This window comes from Silene latifolia, chromosome 4, assembly GCF_048544455.1.
Source record: "Silene latifolia isolate original U9 population chromosome 4, ASM4854445v1, whole genome shotgun sequence".
Taxonomy (NCBI): Eukaryota; Viridiplantae; Streptophyta; class Magnoliopsida; order Caryophyllales; family Caryophyllaceae; genus Silene; species Silene latifolia.
The window spans coordinates 57,002,943-57,021,310 of record NC_133529.1 but is presented as its reverse complement, the minus strand read 5'-3'; the positions used below and the strand labels follow the sequence as shown (position 1 = coordinate 57,021,310).

Sequence of the window (18,368 nt, the reverse complement as noted above, 5' to 3'; positions counted from 1 at the left end):
ATCGTTAAAACCTTCATTTAATTACTTGCAATTAATTTATTAGAATCAACACAAAACAAACCCCCCGAAATTGGTTACTTTAGACAGCTTAAATATTTGCAGACCTAGCTTTTACCGCCTCCCTGTGGATTCGATACCTGTCTTACTACTAGCTATTCTTGTTAGTCCCGAGATAGATTTACTTTGGTTTGGTGATACGACTTTAGCCACATCAAGTATTTTTTTCTCAAAAACAATAGTCTAATTATTCATCAACATTTAATTTAGTGAAACTTAAATGTAATTATCATACACGAAATAGTGAAAGAATTAGTTCTAGGTCCATTCTGGTTTAAGACCGGACCGGACCGAATATTTCGGGTTTGGTCCGGTCCAAGACCGAAAGTTTTAGGTCCGGTCTTCTGTCCACAAAAATCTTATTTTCGGTCCGGTCCGGTTTAGTCCGGTCCAGTCCGGTTTTGGACCGATGCTCAGCCCTATCACCATGTCTAAAATTACAAGTTACAACTTACAACTTACAAGGCCTCAAAGCAGCAATCTTTTTTTTTTTTTTTTTTTTTTTTTTTTTGGTGAAGAAAGCCGCAATCTTTTCTTGCCAAGGAGGTCAAACTAGAAACACAGAAACACAACAAAAACACTTTAATTTCAATTCCAATTCCAATTCCAATTGAAAAAAAACAAAACAAAAAAACCCTTGTTGAACCCTTTTTCTTGTTCTTCAATTAATTAAAAAAAAATTCATATTCCTATTCCTATTTCTTATTCGTATTCTAATTTTTTCTGCTCCTTGTTTATGCATCATCTTCAAGCTACAAAAAATTCACAGTAAAATTTGAGTAATTAACAGCAGTAAAAACAAAGTGTTCATCAATGGAGGAAACCCCAAATAGAGAACTATATGCTTTGTTGAATATTTCACCAGAAGCTTCTACTGAAGAAATTCGTAAAGCTTATCGTCAATGGGCTCAAATCTATCATCCTGATAAATACCAAGCTTCCAATGTATTAAAGATTCTATCTTTTCTTCATTTAATTTGTGGGTTTTTTGTTATTTGGTTTAATTTGATTGATTTTGATGGTTTTCGATTGTGGGTTGTTTTGTTATTGTGTTTTAATTAGTGTTTTTGATGGTAGCTAGTTGTAGTGGTGTTTAAATGTTTGTGTGAATCGGTTTCGCTTGTAATTGGATTTTGAGTTGTTGGGCAGTTTGAGTTTCGGATAATGTATGAGGTAATGTAGTTAAGTAGTACTTTCTCGTCTCGTTCATTTGTTTACCTTTATTATTCTTTGGGTGGACCGTTCACCTGTAACGGGATATTGAGGTAATGTAGTTAAAGTAGTACTGTTTCCGTCTCAGTCATTTCTTGACCTTTTAGTTAAAATACTACTCACAAGGAATAAAATAGGTGAACGAATGAGACGAAGGGAGTACTTGAGTATGAGTAATTGCTTCTTTAGGCTTTGCTTGTTTCAAATAATGTATGAGGTAATGTAGTTAAGTAGTACTGTTGGAATTTTGGCAGCGGAAGTATTGTGAACCCGATATTCTCAACATGGATGATTAAATTTATATGTTGAATGTGTGATATTACATAATATTTGGGGGAGACGATGTTGGTAAGACCTATAAGCTCCTTTGTTAGAGACTTAGAGCTCATGGACTACACACATAAAATGGTGCATATAGTGGCCTATTTATAGGCTACAATGTCATGCTTGTATACTCTAGAAATCTCTAGAACAAGAGACCAGATTTTTTTACATGGAACAATCTAGTTACATGTTAGTAATTCATAGAAGATTTCCTTAGTCTAAATTCTAGATTTTTCTAGATTAACTTTATGTTTTAACACTCCCCCTTAATCTTGAAAAATCTTGGTGCTTTATATTCGGAAAATTGTTTGTAGCGACTCCCCCTTGATCTTGAAATTCTTGATTCTTTTTCCTTTTGAAGTTGGTTGTTGTTGCTTCGTATGATCTCGAATTTGTTGTGTTGTTTTTGCTCCACCAATGTATCCTTGAAAACTTGGTAACTTGCACCTCCTTTAACATTGATCCTCCTCTGCTTTGCTTCCTTTTAGGATGCTTGTTCATGTCTTGAACTTTGCTTAATTGAGTTAACTCTTCCTTGTATTCATTGTGTTTTGAATCTTTTTATTTTGCTTGGACTTGCTTGCAAGCTTGCTTGAACTTGGGATCTTTTGTCCCGAATTTTCTTGTTTGTGTTTGTCGGGTCTACGTCCTTTTTTCCGGGGTCTCATTGTTCCGCCCCATGATGTTTTGGGTAGACATTTTTTTTGTCACCCTTGTTTGATTTTGGGTTAGCCCCATGTGCTACCCTCCCTTGTTTAATTTTGGGTTAGCCTCGTGTGCTACCCTCCCTTGTTTAATTTCGGGTTAGCCTCGTGTGCTACCCTTCCTGGTTTAATTTTGGGTTAGCCTCGTGTGCTACCCTTCTCGGATTAGCTCTTTTGCTATCCGAATATCGTGGTAACCTTTTTTTTGTTACTCTTGTCAGGTCAGTTTTCCTTTTTTTACTGCCCGGATTTCGGGTTAGCATTTTTGTTTTTGCTACCCTATTGCTTTGAATAAAATGTTCCGGCTCATGTCCGTCAACAATTTCACTCGGACGTTTTTGCCCTTTTTTTTATGTGTTGGGAAGAGTATTGTTTGATGAGTGGGAAGCAAATAAGTTTTTTTTTTTGTGTGTGATATTTTTTTTTGATGGATCGGAGGAGGTAGGATCGTAATATCATTGCCCAGATTTGACAACCATGAGCTCTGATACCATGTTGGAATTTTGGCAGCGGAAGTATTGTGAACCCGATATTCTCAACATGGATGATTAAATTTATATGTTGAATGTGTGATATTACATAATATTTGGGGGAGACAATGTTGGTAAGACCTATAAGCTCCTTTGTTAGAGACTTAGAGCTCATGATACCACTTGTTGGTGTATGGGGGAGTATAGGAAGTAGAGTGGAGATTAGTTGTTCGTTTAGTTGATTAGTTGAAGGTTGATTAGTTGGAGTTTAGTTTAAAGGAATTAGTTTGTGTATTGATTTGTTGTGAATTTGTTGGGATACACTTGGGTACACTTGGGTTCATAGAAATGGGAGGAGAGGTCCTCTATTTATAGAGCTCCTCCTCCTTCTTTTACATCCCAAGAACACTCTAGAATAGGACATTCTAGAGTGGCCTAAACATGGAACTCTCTAGAGTTCCTTACCACTTATTTACATGTCTAGAAGGTTCTAGGTTGTTCTACATAAACCTAGAACATACACGACTCTTCTATATCCTTCTAGACTCTTCTAGACTCTTCTAGTTGTTTCTACATTATTCCAGGACATTCCGGATAAGTTTAGAACATTCCGGAAACTTCTAGAATACACTAAAAGTCTCATACTTCAACAAGTACTCCATTCGGCCCTCAATCACGTGTTTACTTCTAATTAAAATATCCTGAAAAGTATAAAAAGGTAAACGGAGGGAAGAGTTGAGTATATGTAAATATGTAATTGGTTCTTTTCGGTATTGCGTGTTTGGGCAGTTCATTTATATTTGCTTTACACTTGAAGCTTGGTTGTTGTCCGAAAATAGCTGTTCTGTGCTTGAATGTCCATTTGGTATCTTTATTATAGCGATTTGATGCAAACGGTGTCATAGGCTTGTCTTTCCCAAGTTGTTGCCTTATGCTGCATAATTCACGATTGTTATTGGGATTATTGGGATAGGTAGCCTAGACGATAAGGATAAATGAGGTTCTTTGAACGTTTATTATTGGTATTGTGAGCCCTCGTGAGTTGTTATTTGTATTTCATTGTCCTAATGTGGAATGCCTATTATTTTTAGTGAGTTGCAGTTTGAAACCTGGCTTTGGAAGCGGCATGAGAATACTAAGTAAGAGCTATGAGTATATGTTATTGAAGTGAAAGCCATGTATAAATAATTAGGGGTTAGAGAAGAAGCTAGACATCTTTCTTGAGACGAAGATAATAATGTTCTGTGCATTGAATGAGCCCCCTTCCCTTCCTAAGAAAATTACCAAAAATAAATGTTGTTGGGAAAGGGGGATAGTGTACTTTGAAAAGTGAGAGAACCAATCCGTAGGAAAGTGGGGCGGGGGAGGAGGGAGGTGTTTCACAAACATTTCCATTCTTGGAGGAAGTCCTATGGCTTCAGTCTCCCCCTTTTGTTTTAATAGGCGGGAGGCGCATTGAGGCGAATAGGGCCCTAGGCGACAGAGCGCAATGTGCCAGGCACGCGCTGTATAGATCACGAGGCACACAAATTTTGAAAAACAGATTTGCATGTTTTGTGCAATGTTTTCCTTTTTTTTTTTTTTTTTTTTTTTTTTTTTTTTGATTTTAAAGAGGATTAACATGTAAAGGAATAAATGTTGGGGATAATGTGCCAAGAAAGGTATAAGAAACAGAAGAAAATGCTATTGAAATTGTGTAGTAGTGCATCTAGCAGGCTTCTCCTTTTCTATGAGGTGCATTTAAGGTGCTGTGAGGCATTTTGGCTAGTGCCTCACTGAGTCTTGGGCTTAAGCGCACCCTAGGCACACTTTTTTAAGCTGAGAGTTTCCTGGCATGATAAAAGTAAATCTACAGTTATAAAATGTTACCTAGGCATGGACTGATATGTGCATAAGGTGGTCATTCGTAAGCCTGAAATGTTCCAAAGCCTTCATTAGTGGTTAGACAATCCAATCGATTTTTGTGATGTTATCCCTGGGCGATATAATTTACTTCTTGAAAGAATTTATGTAATCACCAATTGACACTAATTGACTATGTGCTGAAAAGATCAGATGCTCTTCTACCTGGACTACACATACATTGTATTACTCCATTCAGATTATTTTTTCAGCCAAGGAAGTTGGATTGCATGTAGGATAGTAGAGTAGCTGTTTGAAATTATTTCTTAAAATGGGGACAATGTTATGAACGATCTTCATCTCACTGAATTTGTCTCTTCAATGGAGTCAAACAACCTTCGACTCATTTTCCCTGGAATGTGAACTCGTGAAGGCATACATCAGATAGAATCTTGAATATTCTTTTTGGGTGTTTGGGCTTAGTGAAAACAACATCCTTTCGTCAAGTCTTTTAGACGCATTGGTATGATTTTTTTTTTTGAAGTAACGCATTGGTATGATGTTGATGTTTGACTATTCAGTACTTTTTCTTTATATTTGGTCCTTGTGGAGGTTACACTTTAGAAGTTGTATGACCTCTGACCATAGTTAAAATTAAAACTAGGCCATCAAGGTAGATGCCAGAGCTGAGCATCCCTGAATTTTGGCTCTTCTATATACCATTTTGAATCCAGCAAAGTGAGATGTCGTAAAGCAGCCTTGGATCAGGCTAATGTTGTAATGTCGTCTTTTCTTCAAGTCCTTGAGACAATGCTTCCCATTTGATGTACATATTTGCTTGGTGCCTTCTTATAACGACTAGGACTCCTTGAAAAATACACAGTAGACGCAATAACTGTGTTCTATAGTAGAGGGATTCTTTCTTTCACGCACGCTAATTTTTCCATGTTTTGAGGTGTAAATGTTCAACATCTTCTTTGTGATTTCTCCAGATGAAAGAAATTGCTACAGAGAATTTTCAGCGAATATGTGAGGCATATGAAATACTCTCTGATGAGAATAAAAGACAGATATATGATATATATGGTATGGAAGGGTTGAAATCTGGTTTAGAACTTGGGGCAAAGCTAAATAAAACAGAAGAGATCAAGGAAGAACTGGAAAGGTTAAAGCTCAGGAAAGAATTCGAAAAACTCGCTCAGATTCGATCTGCTGGTTCAATTGTGGCAAATTTGTCATTGCCGGATTTCTTAGATGGCGATGGCTTTATGAGGGGGTATGCTACCTGTTTTTTTCTCCCATGCCACCTTAAATAAGCGTTGTGGTGGTCCTGCTTATTTCTGCAAGCTCAAGTCATTGCTAAATGCTAATCCTGTTTATCTTGTTGGATTTAAACTTAAGAGCTGTGTTGCTGAAAGATCTAGCTACTTTTTCCCGGGGAGGGGGGGTGGAGGGGGTGGGGGGTGACGAGTTTACTTCTGCAACACACGTTTTATTTGAAACAGAGCTGTTTTTCTTGAAGCTATTTTTCTTGGACTTACTAAAGGATAAAAGATTACATATATCAATCTTCTAAGGGGCTGTTTGCCGTTTGGTAAGCCTTTTATTGGAAAGGGTAAGGGAAGAAGCAATCATTCCCTTTTTTTTTGGGGTGTTGACCAGGTTTATCCCCTGCCGACTGGGGTAATCTTCTCAACTTAATGTGTAGACCTCTCCCAAGTTTGGCTTTTTCATTCGCAAGAGTTAGGAATCGAACCTCGACCACTTGTTTAAGAGATGAGATCCCTTACCACTCACACCAACCAACTTTGGTAACAATCATTCCTTTTGTTGATGTTTGTTTACCCCATTTTCCCATTCCCGTTCCTCTTCCCTTACCCCCAAACTCCCCACCTCCCAAGGGTAACCCATTCCCTTCCCCAACTACCAACAGTTACCACTTGTATCCCCCACCACCATTAACCACTAACACCACCACTCTACAAGTCCACAACCAGCGGCATACCGGCGCTGTGCCAGCAACCCTCCCAGCATGTCGTTGCCGGCGTCTGCACCTGCCGGACAAATCCCCCTCCCCACAAAAACCCCAACCCACCCCTATAACCACTAACCTAAACCATAAGATAACCCTCCCCCACTCCTGAAATCTCCTCCCCACAGTCAAAAATGCCAGCCCTGGTGTTTTTGAGGACGGGGGAGGAGATTTCAGATGCAGGGAAGGGTTTTTTTAAGGTTTAGGTTGGTGGTTATAGGGGTGGGGTGGGGGGTGGGAGGTTGTCCAGCCAGTAGGGGGCGGGGCCAGGTCAATCACCAAGGTCGACTGCGGGTTGCCGATGAGTATAGGGTGGATGGTGGCTGGTGGTGGTGGTTGATGGTGGTTTAGTAGAAATTGGTTGGTTAATGTATTTCTCCCTATAGTAACCAAACACTGATGGAAATTTGGAGTGATCTCTTTCATTTCCCCTCTTATGCCTTTCTTGATATCATTCCCTTTCCCTTTGATAATGCCAAATGCCCCCTAAGTTTTTTTTTTTGTTTGAAAATGCTAGAATGTCCATGGCCAGTGAGGCGCAGTCTCAATTATCTAAAGGCTTAAATATTGCACTTGGTGGGAATCTAGCAGTTATAGGAAACTCAGGAGGTGGAAATGCTACTGCCGTGCTTAGTCATCAGATATCACCAGTTGCCTCCATTGAATACATGGCCTCTGCTGGTTTGCGTTCACTTATCGGTATACAAACAACACGGTATGTGATCCTCTTTTCATTTTTAATAACTACTGGTTATTGTTTCAAAAAAAATTATAGTTTGGTGGCAAGAGGTTTGGGCTAATATCACTTTGGTAACCTGGGGTTTTAGCTATTTCCCACTTTGGTGACTTGAGCTCTGGAATTTTTTTCCTTTTGACTTTTGTGACTAAGCTACTCCCAAGGTATAACACAATTAAGTTGCATGTGGATTAATGACGTTCTTCTGCGTAATAAAGTGTGAAAATAAAGTTAAAGCAAAAACAAAGGTCATTTTCACATAATTTTGCAAAAAAAAAAAAAAACATACTATATCATGGTTAAAAGTATCTGGTTTTTGGATGAAAATTTGGTGATATGATATTTAAGGTCACAAATATGGGAAAAAACTGAAACCTTAGGTCATTAAAGCGGAATTGCGGAAACCTTAGAGCACCGTTGTGGAATTAACTCAAACCTCAGGGTATGTTCAAACTTTTTTTTTCTTTTTTTATGAATATATTCTTTGTTTCTGATTTCCGAGTGACCACAGCTTTATATTATATTTTCATTTTTCATCTAATTGCTTGTGTGCTTTGTCTTCCTACAGCCACTTATCACCTCATTCCACTGCCACCACGGGACTGGCAATGTCACTCAAAGATGGGTCAATCAACCTCTCTAATTCATGGACTCGCCAATTGACTGAAACTTCAAATGGAAATGTATGTTTCTCTCATTAGCGAAAGGACTAAAGATTGAGAGGAATATATGCTTGATATGGATGGATGCAATCTGTCATTTTTTTGCAAAAATCTCAAATATTTTCTTTTTGATATGCTCTGTTAAACAATGATGAATTATGTACCGAATATGGATTTGGTGTCTCGTCCTAATTCCTTTCGTGGCTGCTGATATTTTGGTCAAATTTTACTATTGCAGATACAATTTCAGCTGGGAACAGAGTCGGCAATTGCTGTTGGATGGCATAAGAAAGAAGAGAAAACACTTGCTTCTGGCCAAATCAAGGTAGAACCTCTATATGTTTGTAGCTTTGTGGAAGTCTATTTAAGTTGTAGAGTAGCATTGGTAGTTTGGTTGTGTTAAACAACTGTGCCAAAACATATAATGTACATGAGGGCTATATTTTATAAATTTGTTTCTGCCGTGACTTTCGTAATTGAAGTTATTCCCTACTCTAAAGTCTAAATCACTGAAATAACTAAAGTTAGAAAGAAACACATTTGCTGTACACTTATATGCCTTACTGTTTCATCTTGTCAATCTGATTGTTTTCCTTAGTGTCGCTAAACAATTCACTGCTCAGTACTCTCTTCAGATAGCTGTACTGCTGAAAGGAGATAGTATTTGGGGTTATTGATATATTAGTTGCCTGTTTTTGCATCAGTGTATCTCGCTGCTTGCAATCATTTATTTCCCTTACAATATCCATTTTTGGTACAGTTTGGCACTAGCTCTTTTGAAGCATCAGCTCATTATAAACACCGTTTCTCCTTGAAGTCTCATGGGCGTATAGGAGGCAGAATTGGAAGGTTTGTTCATTTTTCATGTCAAGGTTTTAGACTGATTGTAATATGTGTATACTTTGATGCTGTGTTACTCAGACACGCCGACACGTGTCGGACATGGCTATTTGGGGTGAATTTTCCTGTTTTGTGGTCTAAATTGAAGTGTCGAAGTGTCGTGTCGTGTCGGACACCGACGCGTGTCTGACACGTGACACGGCAGTTAAGTGAAGTGTCGGAGTAACATAGCTTTGATGATTAGCACATTTACATTTTTGGGCAATTTTTTCATGTACATATGAACATCCTATAAATACATTCACATCTGTTTGATAAGTTTGCCTTTGACACTGTTTTTCTCTTGTAGCAATGCTCTTGAATTTGAAATTGGTGGGGGCCGTAGAATATCGAGATTCAGCACAGTCCGAATGCTGTATACGATAGGTATTCAGGTAACATTGTCCTCCTAAATTGATGCATTCTAGTACTCGGTGTCTTTGTTGTGACATTGAAATTTTTTTATTTACGACTTTAAATGCATGCTATCCTTTCAACCATTATCTATAGTTCTTTTAAGAAACGCTTGGGTAAAACAGGGCCATAATGAATAAGATGGATATACAAATCTTATAATCGTTGCCAGGTATCTGGCTCATAATCTTGTCTTGAGGAGGAGGGAGGCAGGAAGCGGATGAAGTGATTGGTTGACTAGAATGAATGAGCAAAAAGCTATTTTAATTATTAGTTTGCTGTTACACCACATATCTTTGGAATTAAGTTTGTTATGCCCGTCTAGGAGAAATGTGCTTTTGGGTGCATTATCTTTCACAAACTATTCATGCTTACTATTTATTGAATATTGTCCTTCTTCAGTTTGAAGGTATCAAGCGAATGCTTTATTTGCTTGCAGGATTTGATGTTGTATAGCGTGTATACATCACTTGCTTAATTTGTTTGTTTGCAGGGTATCTTTTGGAAGTTCGAATTGCATCGGGGTGGCCAGAAGTTAATTGTCCCAGTAAGTGCAACGTTTACTTCCATTGTTCATGACACTTCATGTGAATGATATTTCTTTGTTACTGTCGCATAATAGATTATGGGTTGTATGATTCACCATTTCACCCACTCTCTTCTGGCTAAATTTGCAGAATCACTAGTCAATTCAATATTTAAGTCCTTCCTCTTTCCTGAGTTTGTATACAGACAACTACGTTTTGATAACTAGTTCATCAAAATTTGAGTCTCATGTTATAGGTGTAGAGGCCAATATTGTTTTCTTTGCTGTAAAAGGAAGTGTGAGAGAGAAGGCTAATTTATTGCCAGCTAGGCTCAGAATCCTGCCCACCAATCCATCATCATTATTATTCACTTTCTTGAATTATTGAGTATTGGGAAACAATTCCTCGGAATTTTATTTTGTTTATACGTTATGGCCTCTTTGTGTTGCTAACACAAGGGTAGGGCTGTGTACATCCGAACACCTCGCCGCAATTTGCAGGAGCCATTGAGGCACTGTGGTAATGTTGTTGTTATACATTATGGCCTCGTTTACACACTGCTCTTTTGCTTGCAGGTTCTGCTTTCGAGCTATATTAATCCTGTGTTTGCAGCTGGAGCATTTGCTATTCCGACATCCTTGTATTTTATACTTCAGGTTTGTTGAGCTATATACGTTGCCGGATATTTTCTCACTTCAATGTTTTATATTTATTTGTTACCGTGATATATAAACAAACAACAATCTCCTGAGGGTTGAAGTGTTCCCCATCACATCTAAATTCTCTGTTGAGCATGCAAGAACTTTAGTGATATCTAGATTGGGTTTGTAGGTATTGGATTAACTGGTTTTGACTAATTTCTCTAATTCATGCAGAAGTTTGTTGCTAAACCTTATTATCTTAGACGAGAGAAGCAAAAGGCACTAGAGAATATGGAGCAGACTTCAGGCCAGGTACAATCCTTGATTTCCCATACAAAGAAGAGAGCCTAATATGACCAAGAAACAATATTGAATTATTGATTGAAAAGACTTGCCATAAGATTTCGAGCAAATAGCTTACTATAAGGAAAGATTGACCGAATTGACAATTTTTCCGAACATGAGAATTTACCTTTTTTTAGGACTTTATTCTTGGTAAATTATCATAGAGTCGTCGTTTAGAGAATGGAGTGTCTTTCTGGTACACCCTGAGATAAGAAGAATAGGCAATAAGTTGAATATGATGATTAGCTGGTTTCCTCTGGTCCAAATTCTTTCCTTTGCACTTTATACTACCTTTTCATCTAGGACATTCAGTGGGTTTGGGCACAATGAACAAAGTTATCCGAGACAGTCTCATAAGTGAGACCAACCCATTAATTCACTGGGTTTTGGGAGCATCCTACTTTTATCTATGTTACTTTGACTCAGCTGCAAGCCTGCAAGTCTTGGACACCTGACCCGGTGTTAAAGTGTTGGATACCTCTATTTTCCGCCAAGTTTTCTATTTCTTGGTCTACATTAAGTTTCGAAGTGTTGTGTCGTGTCGTGTCGTGTCATACACCGGAGTGCCTGACATCCGACATGCGACCAAAGTGAAGTGTCGGAGTAACATAGAGTTGTACTGTTTCTACTTTCCTAGCTCAGATGTGAAACTTTAACACGTGATTAACTTTGTCATCATCTCTTTCAACCAGGTTCGGGAGGCCAGGACAGCTGCGGCAAAGGCACAACAACTGTTAGAAGTTGTGGCTGGTAGAAAAAGAAATAAACAAATGGAGGTTGGTGGATTGGTGATTACAAAAGCTTTGTATGGAAGTGAAAAGGCTTTGAAAAAACAAGATGATTCCGAAGAGTTCAGTGATGATTTGGCTTCACAAGTTATTGACGTTACCATACCTCTGAATTTCTTGGTCAATGATTTGGGGCAACTCAAGGTTCGATCCTCTTTTTCTCATTTACAGTAAAACAATTCATATAATTATAATTATTGATTCTCCACATTGTATTCTATTAGTGTATTAGTGTGGCTAACCATTTACTCCATTATTTTGTTTTTTCTTCCTCCATTCCCACATCCCCAATTAGCCAGTGTCTAGACGCGGTAAAATTGACCCGACCTGACCGACACCCGGACTTAAGACCCGAACCCGAATTGACCCGACCCAGTATAACCCGCCCGAATGTTTATTGCTGCAAACTGATTATTATCCATAAATAACTTAATAATAGCCGGCCTGAAAATGACCCGACCCGAAGTCTACAGACCCGAAATTGACCCGGCCCGATTAACCTGTTTGCCATGTCTAGCCTTGCCCCTATTTAGTTTTCATTAAATTATTTTACATTTTTCATAAATTTATCCGATTTATGGGTGTAGTCAGGTTCAACTTTGAACCTAACCCAAACTACGGGTTGTTGACCCCTAAAAAAGAGGGTCCTTGCAGGTGAGGTTAGTTTTTTAACAAGTCTATATGGAGAAGAGTGGTCAATTATGACGCCCATTCTTTGATGTATCCTTGCAGCTTCACGAGGGAGTGAAGAAATCTGGCATTATGGGATTTTGTGACCCTTGTCCAGCGGAGCCTAAGAAACTGTTGGTTGAGTACACTTGTGGTGATAAAAACTACAAGGTAATACTATTCCTTGCACACACAGATGTCGAATACCTGAAAGCCGTCTTAACAATTATTAATGTATCATTGTGGTTACATCTGTGTAGGTGGTAGTAGACGATTATGAACAGTTGCTGATACCCCAAGAAGTTCACAGGGTATAGAACCCAAAGCCGCTTTGTTAACTTATGTACCTTACCTTTTTTGTATTCTCACAATTCACTGGTCCAGGCCCTTGCAGAGTTGCAGTTAAATGAAGCTCATAAAAATTGCTTTTTTGTCATTAAATTCTCTTTTTCACAGGTGAATAATTGATGATTATATCTGTTTATAAATAATCAAGCTGATTTAATGAAAGGTCGCTTTTTTTTTTTTTCTTTTTTTTGTTGAATTAATTGCCAGTTAAGGTTTCATCCTTCCCTCCTTTCGTTGTATATCCTTACTCAAAAACAAGACATATATAACATGTTTGGATTACTTTCCCACTCTATGCACTCACATACCTCCCTTGGGTATCATTCCGTCATACTCCTTTTACAGTTCTACAGTTCTACAGTTCTACATGATTGTCATCGCTTCAACCTATGTAGCATGCTTTCTCTGCCATTGTACGCCATGCCATTGTGATCGTTGGCCGTTTATGACCTTGCTGTCGACTAAAGTGCCATGAAGTGGCTTGACTATAAATTCCGATAGTCACTCCAGCTGTATAATGTATGTCCAAAATTCAAAATATTATCTTATGATGCCGCCTCTATAGTTATTACGGAGTATGAGTAATATTTACTATTTCGACCTCAAATGAGGTGCAAAACACTACTATTTCATTTGATTTTATTTGTTTTTTAAAACTAGTCGTTTCTCCGCATGCGGAGCCCGAAAGCCCATCTCCGTCTTTATTCAAACTATCAAGCTTTCGTATAATTTAGAAAGGATTGTTGTATAATATTTTTTAGAGAGCAATTGTCCCAAGTAAAATATGTAAGGTAATATAGAGTTAATACTTGTATATAGATTACTAAGCCACTTAATTTTTTGGTGCACACGAAGTCACTTATCATAGTTTGATAATTATGAATACATCTTTATTCAGCAAAAACGTTACTCCCTCCATTCAACTCCACTTTGCAACTATGCTTTTTGCGCGGGTATTAAGAAACGGATTAAAAAAACTATTAAAAGTACATAGGGAAAGGGAATGGTGGGGTTAAAGATATTAAAAAAATATAAAGGTGAGTTTTATGGTGGATTTGTGTGGGGTATGAATGGCATTTTTTGTAAATATAGATTTTCAATAAGGATAGAAAGGTCTTTTACATGTCCAAATAAGGAAACCTGTAAAGTGGAGTTGAATGGACGGAAATAGAATACTTGTAAAGTGGAGTTGAATGGAGGGAGTATTAGATAAGGACTATAGTGGGTAATATTCTCTTAAACATTGCATGTTTACTACTTTTTTTTTTTTTTTTTTTCAATCAGCCATAATTCATGGGTATATTTTACGAATAGCACTGCATACACTGCAGTACATATAGATGTCGTCTGTATCTGCAGGATCTTGACCATCAACTCTTAACTGTATTCCTTGCCTAATAATCCTGCATCTTGACGTGTAGCAACGCAGTAGTAGAGCCATATCTTTGGGGAGTGGAAGAAGATATGAAAGCAGTGGTGGAGCTAGGGGGGCTAGCAGAGGCGGTCGCCCTCCTTGGCGGATGAAATTTTCGAAGTTTTTAGTTAAATTTCCGAATTTTTTTCAAATGTACCTTATGAAATTAGTCGTTCGCTTTTAAAATTTTTCGCCCCCTAAGTTCAAATCCTGGCTCCACCACTGTATGAAAGTTATTAACATTATTAAGGTGGGGTTTGATGGGGATCATTGCATTATAGGAAATGGTGAATTCTCTACTTGTGGCTACTATGAGATGATTCGAACTTATAGAGGTTTGTGGCAGAGTATTTAGAATGGTTTTTTTTTTTTTTTTTTTTTTTTTTTCAATCGGGTTAATGTGTTCTACATTTTAATAGCACGCTTAGCTAACCTATGAGCGGCTCTATTACAAATTCTAGGAATATAAGTAAAGGAAATACAAAGAAAGTTTTTCGCTAGATCAATGATGTCGTCAAAAGTATTTGGAATAGTTGTGTTGTCCCAAATCATGCATTTATTAGATGGCTTATGTTGTTGCACCAAACTCAACAATAACTTTGTTATCGAACCAAAGGTAGATGGCGATCAATCCTATGCACAAGGTACCCTAACTTCACGAGGTGATTGCTTTGCTACCTCTTGGAATTTTTTTTGCATACACTAGTTGTTGCACCGCGCCCTACCCAATTTGGCAAAATGCTAAGCGGAGTAAGTCGGAAATATAGCAACAAAATCGGACATGGTTTTTCATGATATTATCCTACATGAAGGGAGCATGTTAAGGCTTATATGTGATCTTGGAGGAAAAAAAAAGGCAAGTCATACTTGTATATGCTGAAACAACACACTTGAAACTTGGAAATTGGAATATGAGGATAGTCGACAATAGGCACAAGTGATCAACAGAATGGAACGACCTTATATTATTGACTTCAAAATTAATCTTAACGCTACCTATAAGCACCGAAATATACAATGACAATCTTAATTGCCTCAACTATTTTATACCAAAAATACACCGAATAAGAGATTTTGCTTCAAATAATAGTAACTCCCAAAAACAAAGTGAAATTCCCAATTCTCCAGTCAATTTACACCATTTCTTCACACAGTTTTTTCAAAATCTCATTGCTGAAAATGAAAGGAAATAACACATAAGAAATAGAGACTATTCAAAAATGTAATGTATCAAAAAAAAAAAAAAAAAAAAGGTTACACAGCAAAAGGCAAAAGTTTAGTATAGAAGAAATACCAAAAGCCGAAGTATCAAAAGGAGTATGAGCTTCACATGTCCTCTTCTCCTTTGATTTCTCTTAGGACCCATTCTAGATAATGATTCTACAGCTATATACTGCAAATTTCTGCTACCAAATAACAAATAGAGACTTTAGTTGAGTTTGGTGTGTCAAAGTTCTGAACTTGAATAGAGTATATCAGCATAGTTATTAGAGTTGAAGGTATGGCAAAGGGACAACCAACAATAATGACGACGAAGAGATTGTATCATCTGACCGCAAGCCCGCAATATGTTCACAATTTATTCCTATTTTCTCTCTTTTGGCTTATTTTATTATCATGGTTTATTATTTTAATGTGGGTAGTTGTATGGTATAGTTTAGATATTTAAGGCTATAGACTTATAGATGTGCTTATGTTATTAGGTTTTGCATTTGATTTTCGGATTCTTTTTACTTGGTCTTTGGAGCAAGAAAGCTGCTGCGAGTGTCTCTGACTTTACTTCACAAGCTAAAATGTTGCTTTAAAAAAGATATTTTCACCAACCATGCTCCCTTATTTTAGATCGTTGAAGACAACAATGAGTAGATGATGCCTACATCTAAATGGGATTTACAATGGTGGCCTTGGGGAAGAGTCTTGAATATACTTAACCTCAGTAGTGTTAAAAATGACACAAAGTCTAAAGAACTACCAAAGGATAACAATTTCTGATTGTACCTTGAATTCTTGATATATTGACCACCTCTCCTAAACTCTATAGCTAGTGAAATAAATCCGGGTAATCAATACATTCTCTAGCTTGACGACCAGGGGAAACCATTTTCTGTATCCCTCGAACAATCCCTCGAACAATCAAACATGTGTGTGTTATGTCCTTATCATAAAAGAGTCGTAAATTTTTGAAAAAGGTGCTTCTTTAAATAAAAGCCTTAATGTATACACTGAAATCAAACTCAACAAACTAGATCATAATGTATAGTATTTCAAAGCCCTTATTTATATATTTCAGAATTTCAGCTATAATGGTTCTCGAAGTAATCAGTATCATAGTTTTCACTGCAATGGTATACAGTTATACACTCATTTCAATGAATAAGGTGTTAATTTACATTTTAACTCACAAGGAGATGATTATCCAACTTGAAAAGAACCATCATAATTTAGATTTGAGAAGAAAAATGCACAATCATAACAGAACTGTCTATAAAGTATAAACTCATAGTTGAGAAATTCACCTGCCAAAGGATCAACACCGAGCAGCTTGTATTTGTTTCTAGCATAGGAAACAATAATATCCATCAACAATGAGTACCCGAACAATAATTGTTAGTAACATGTTTTAATGTCTCAATGGTCTTCCCTTAAGAGGACTGGGCAGTGTTCATAAGGATAGGAGATTTGACGGTATCTAGAAGAGGAGTCGGCAGTCTTTGCGAGTAAGACTCCACAGTCCACACTTTCGACCAGCGATGCCAACCCCATTTTGCCTACTCTTCACCTGAAACTGATCAACAAATAACATTGAAATGTATCGAATGACAGCTATTTAAAAATAAGAAAAACTTATAAACATTGAATGAAAATAGTAAAATACAAAATTGGTTTAGATGGCAATCACGATCAGACTACTAAATCTTAATTATTATACCCTTTGATGAGAACAACGCCGCTTTAACTTAATAGAAAAACTCATAGCAAAAAGGAGATTATGGATTCGCATTACATGTATATAATTAGCTACTCCCACTTCTCCAATGGATTCATTACGTTTTCTGTTTCGGATAATTTAACGGATTCTCTTCATCTACTCTTGACAATACTAATATGGTATTACCCATCCATTCACAAACCTCTCTTACACCACACTTGCTTTAACTTCTAAGAAATTTATCCAAAAACAAGTATAACATTATAATAAGCAGCTAGACCTTAGGACATTTAACTACTTTCCTAATGCTTTTCCCATGATATTATAAGAAATAACAGGAAAAAATAATTTGCATTCTGAACTTATGATGAAATAATTGCATTTTGGTTGAGAGCAACAGATAGGGACAGTACTCGCCTTTAATTTACCGTCGATATGTCATCGGACAAAGGAGCAAAACTTGTGTGAGCAGCATAAGGTTAGCATCATCCATGATGGCTTATCATCACAACACATTCTAGATTAGTAAGAGATTATCCCCATACAGAGAAAAGAATGTTAAAAGTATCGCTAATAGACAGTTCTTTTTACCTTCAGCCCTGCACAGCCGACTCTCCCACTCTCCCTGTAACAACACAAACGGCATCTCGATGGCGTGCAACCTGAAGTCACTACAAGTATTGTATGAGAAAGTGCAGAGCATAAATTTTTTTTAATGTACTCTTCATCTAGTAATAGGATTAACGGACTGGTTTCATATAAAATTATAGAAGACCGTTGCAAAATAATTCTGTGCACTACCATTACCTTGACACCACCTTCTCCCGAAATAATTTTCAGCTTGTAGTCAGCATCAGCAAGAGCCTCTCTGAGTTCACCAACTAAGGACTCAATTCTGACAGTAACTAATTCAGGTTTAAATCTCTTGACCTGAGCATTAAGAAGGGTACTGAACGAAAGTAATTGAGATATAAGCATGAGGATTATGAGCTAGGAAGAGGAAATAATAGCATGTAATGATATCATGATAATCTATATGTTAATAGGAAGATACCTGATCTGCTAGAAGAGTGACATTTGAACCAGCAGCAAGAGCCACAAATCTGAATTTATCTGGATTCTCAGCGACAATATCGAATGTCTGCAAAGCACCATCTCGTAATAAGAAGCAACAACCAAAACCAAAGCAAAAGAACATATTCTACAACCTGAAAACAGCGACTTTAGACGTAATACGTAGGTATGCACATATATTTATCAGCACGGAGTATGAAAACTATTATTGGGCGTGTGGACCCAAAATTAAGGCTAAATATCTTGATCATCCGTCACAAGCTTGTGACGGGTCAAGTAAAACTTACATGGGTAGATAAGA

The 18,368-nt window shown here is 37.3% G+C and overlaps 1 protein-coding gene across 1 annotated transcript; it reads left to right on the top strand.

Annotated features, from left to right (window-relative positions):
- Nucleotides 1-519: 519 nt before the first annotated feature.
- Nucleotides 520-12,828, top strand: LOC141653513 (chaperone protein dnaJ 13-like). Its single transcript, XM_074461298.1, has 13 exons — nt 520-1,002; nt 5,602-5,885; nt 7,159-7,356; nt 7,946-8,060; nt 8,278-8,364; nt 8,800-8,888; nt 9,229-9,313; nt 9,826-9,879; nt 10,435-10,515; nt 10,735-10,812; nt 11,538-11,777; nt 12,366-12,473; nt 12,563-12,828. The coding sequence occupies exons 1-13, from the start codon at nt 871-873 to the stop codon at nt 12,617-12,619; spliced, it is 1,608 nt and encodes a 535-aa protein (XP_074317399.1). The 5' UTR covers nt 520-870; the 3' UTR covers nt 12,620-12,828.
- Nucleotides 12,829-18,368: the final 5,540 nt, after the last annotated feature.

Excerpts from the sequence above, each read along its gene's own strand:
- LOC141653513 (XM_074461298.1), top strand. The coding sequence starts at position 871 with ATGGAGGAAACCCCAAATAGAGAACTATATGCTTTGTTGAATATTTCA. Across the intron at positions 9,314-9,825 it reads TGTATACGATAGGTATTCAG|GGTATCTTTTGGAAGTTCGA; the intron begins GTAACATTGTCC and ends GTTTGTTTGCAG. Across the intron at positions 9,880-10,434 it reads GCCAGAAGTTAATTGTCCCA|GTTCTGCTTTCGAGCTATAT; the intron begins GTAAGTGCAACG and ends TTTTGCTTGCAG.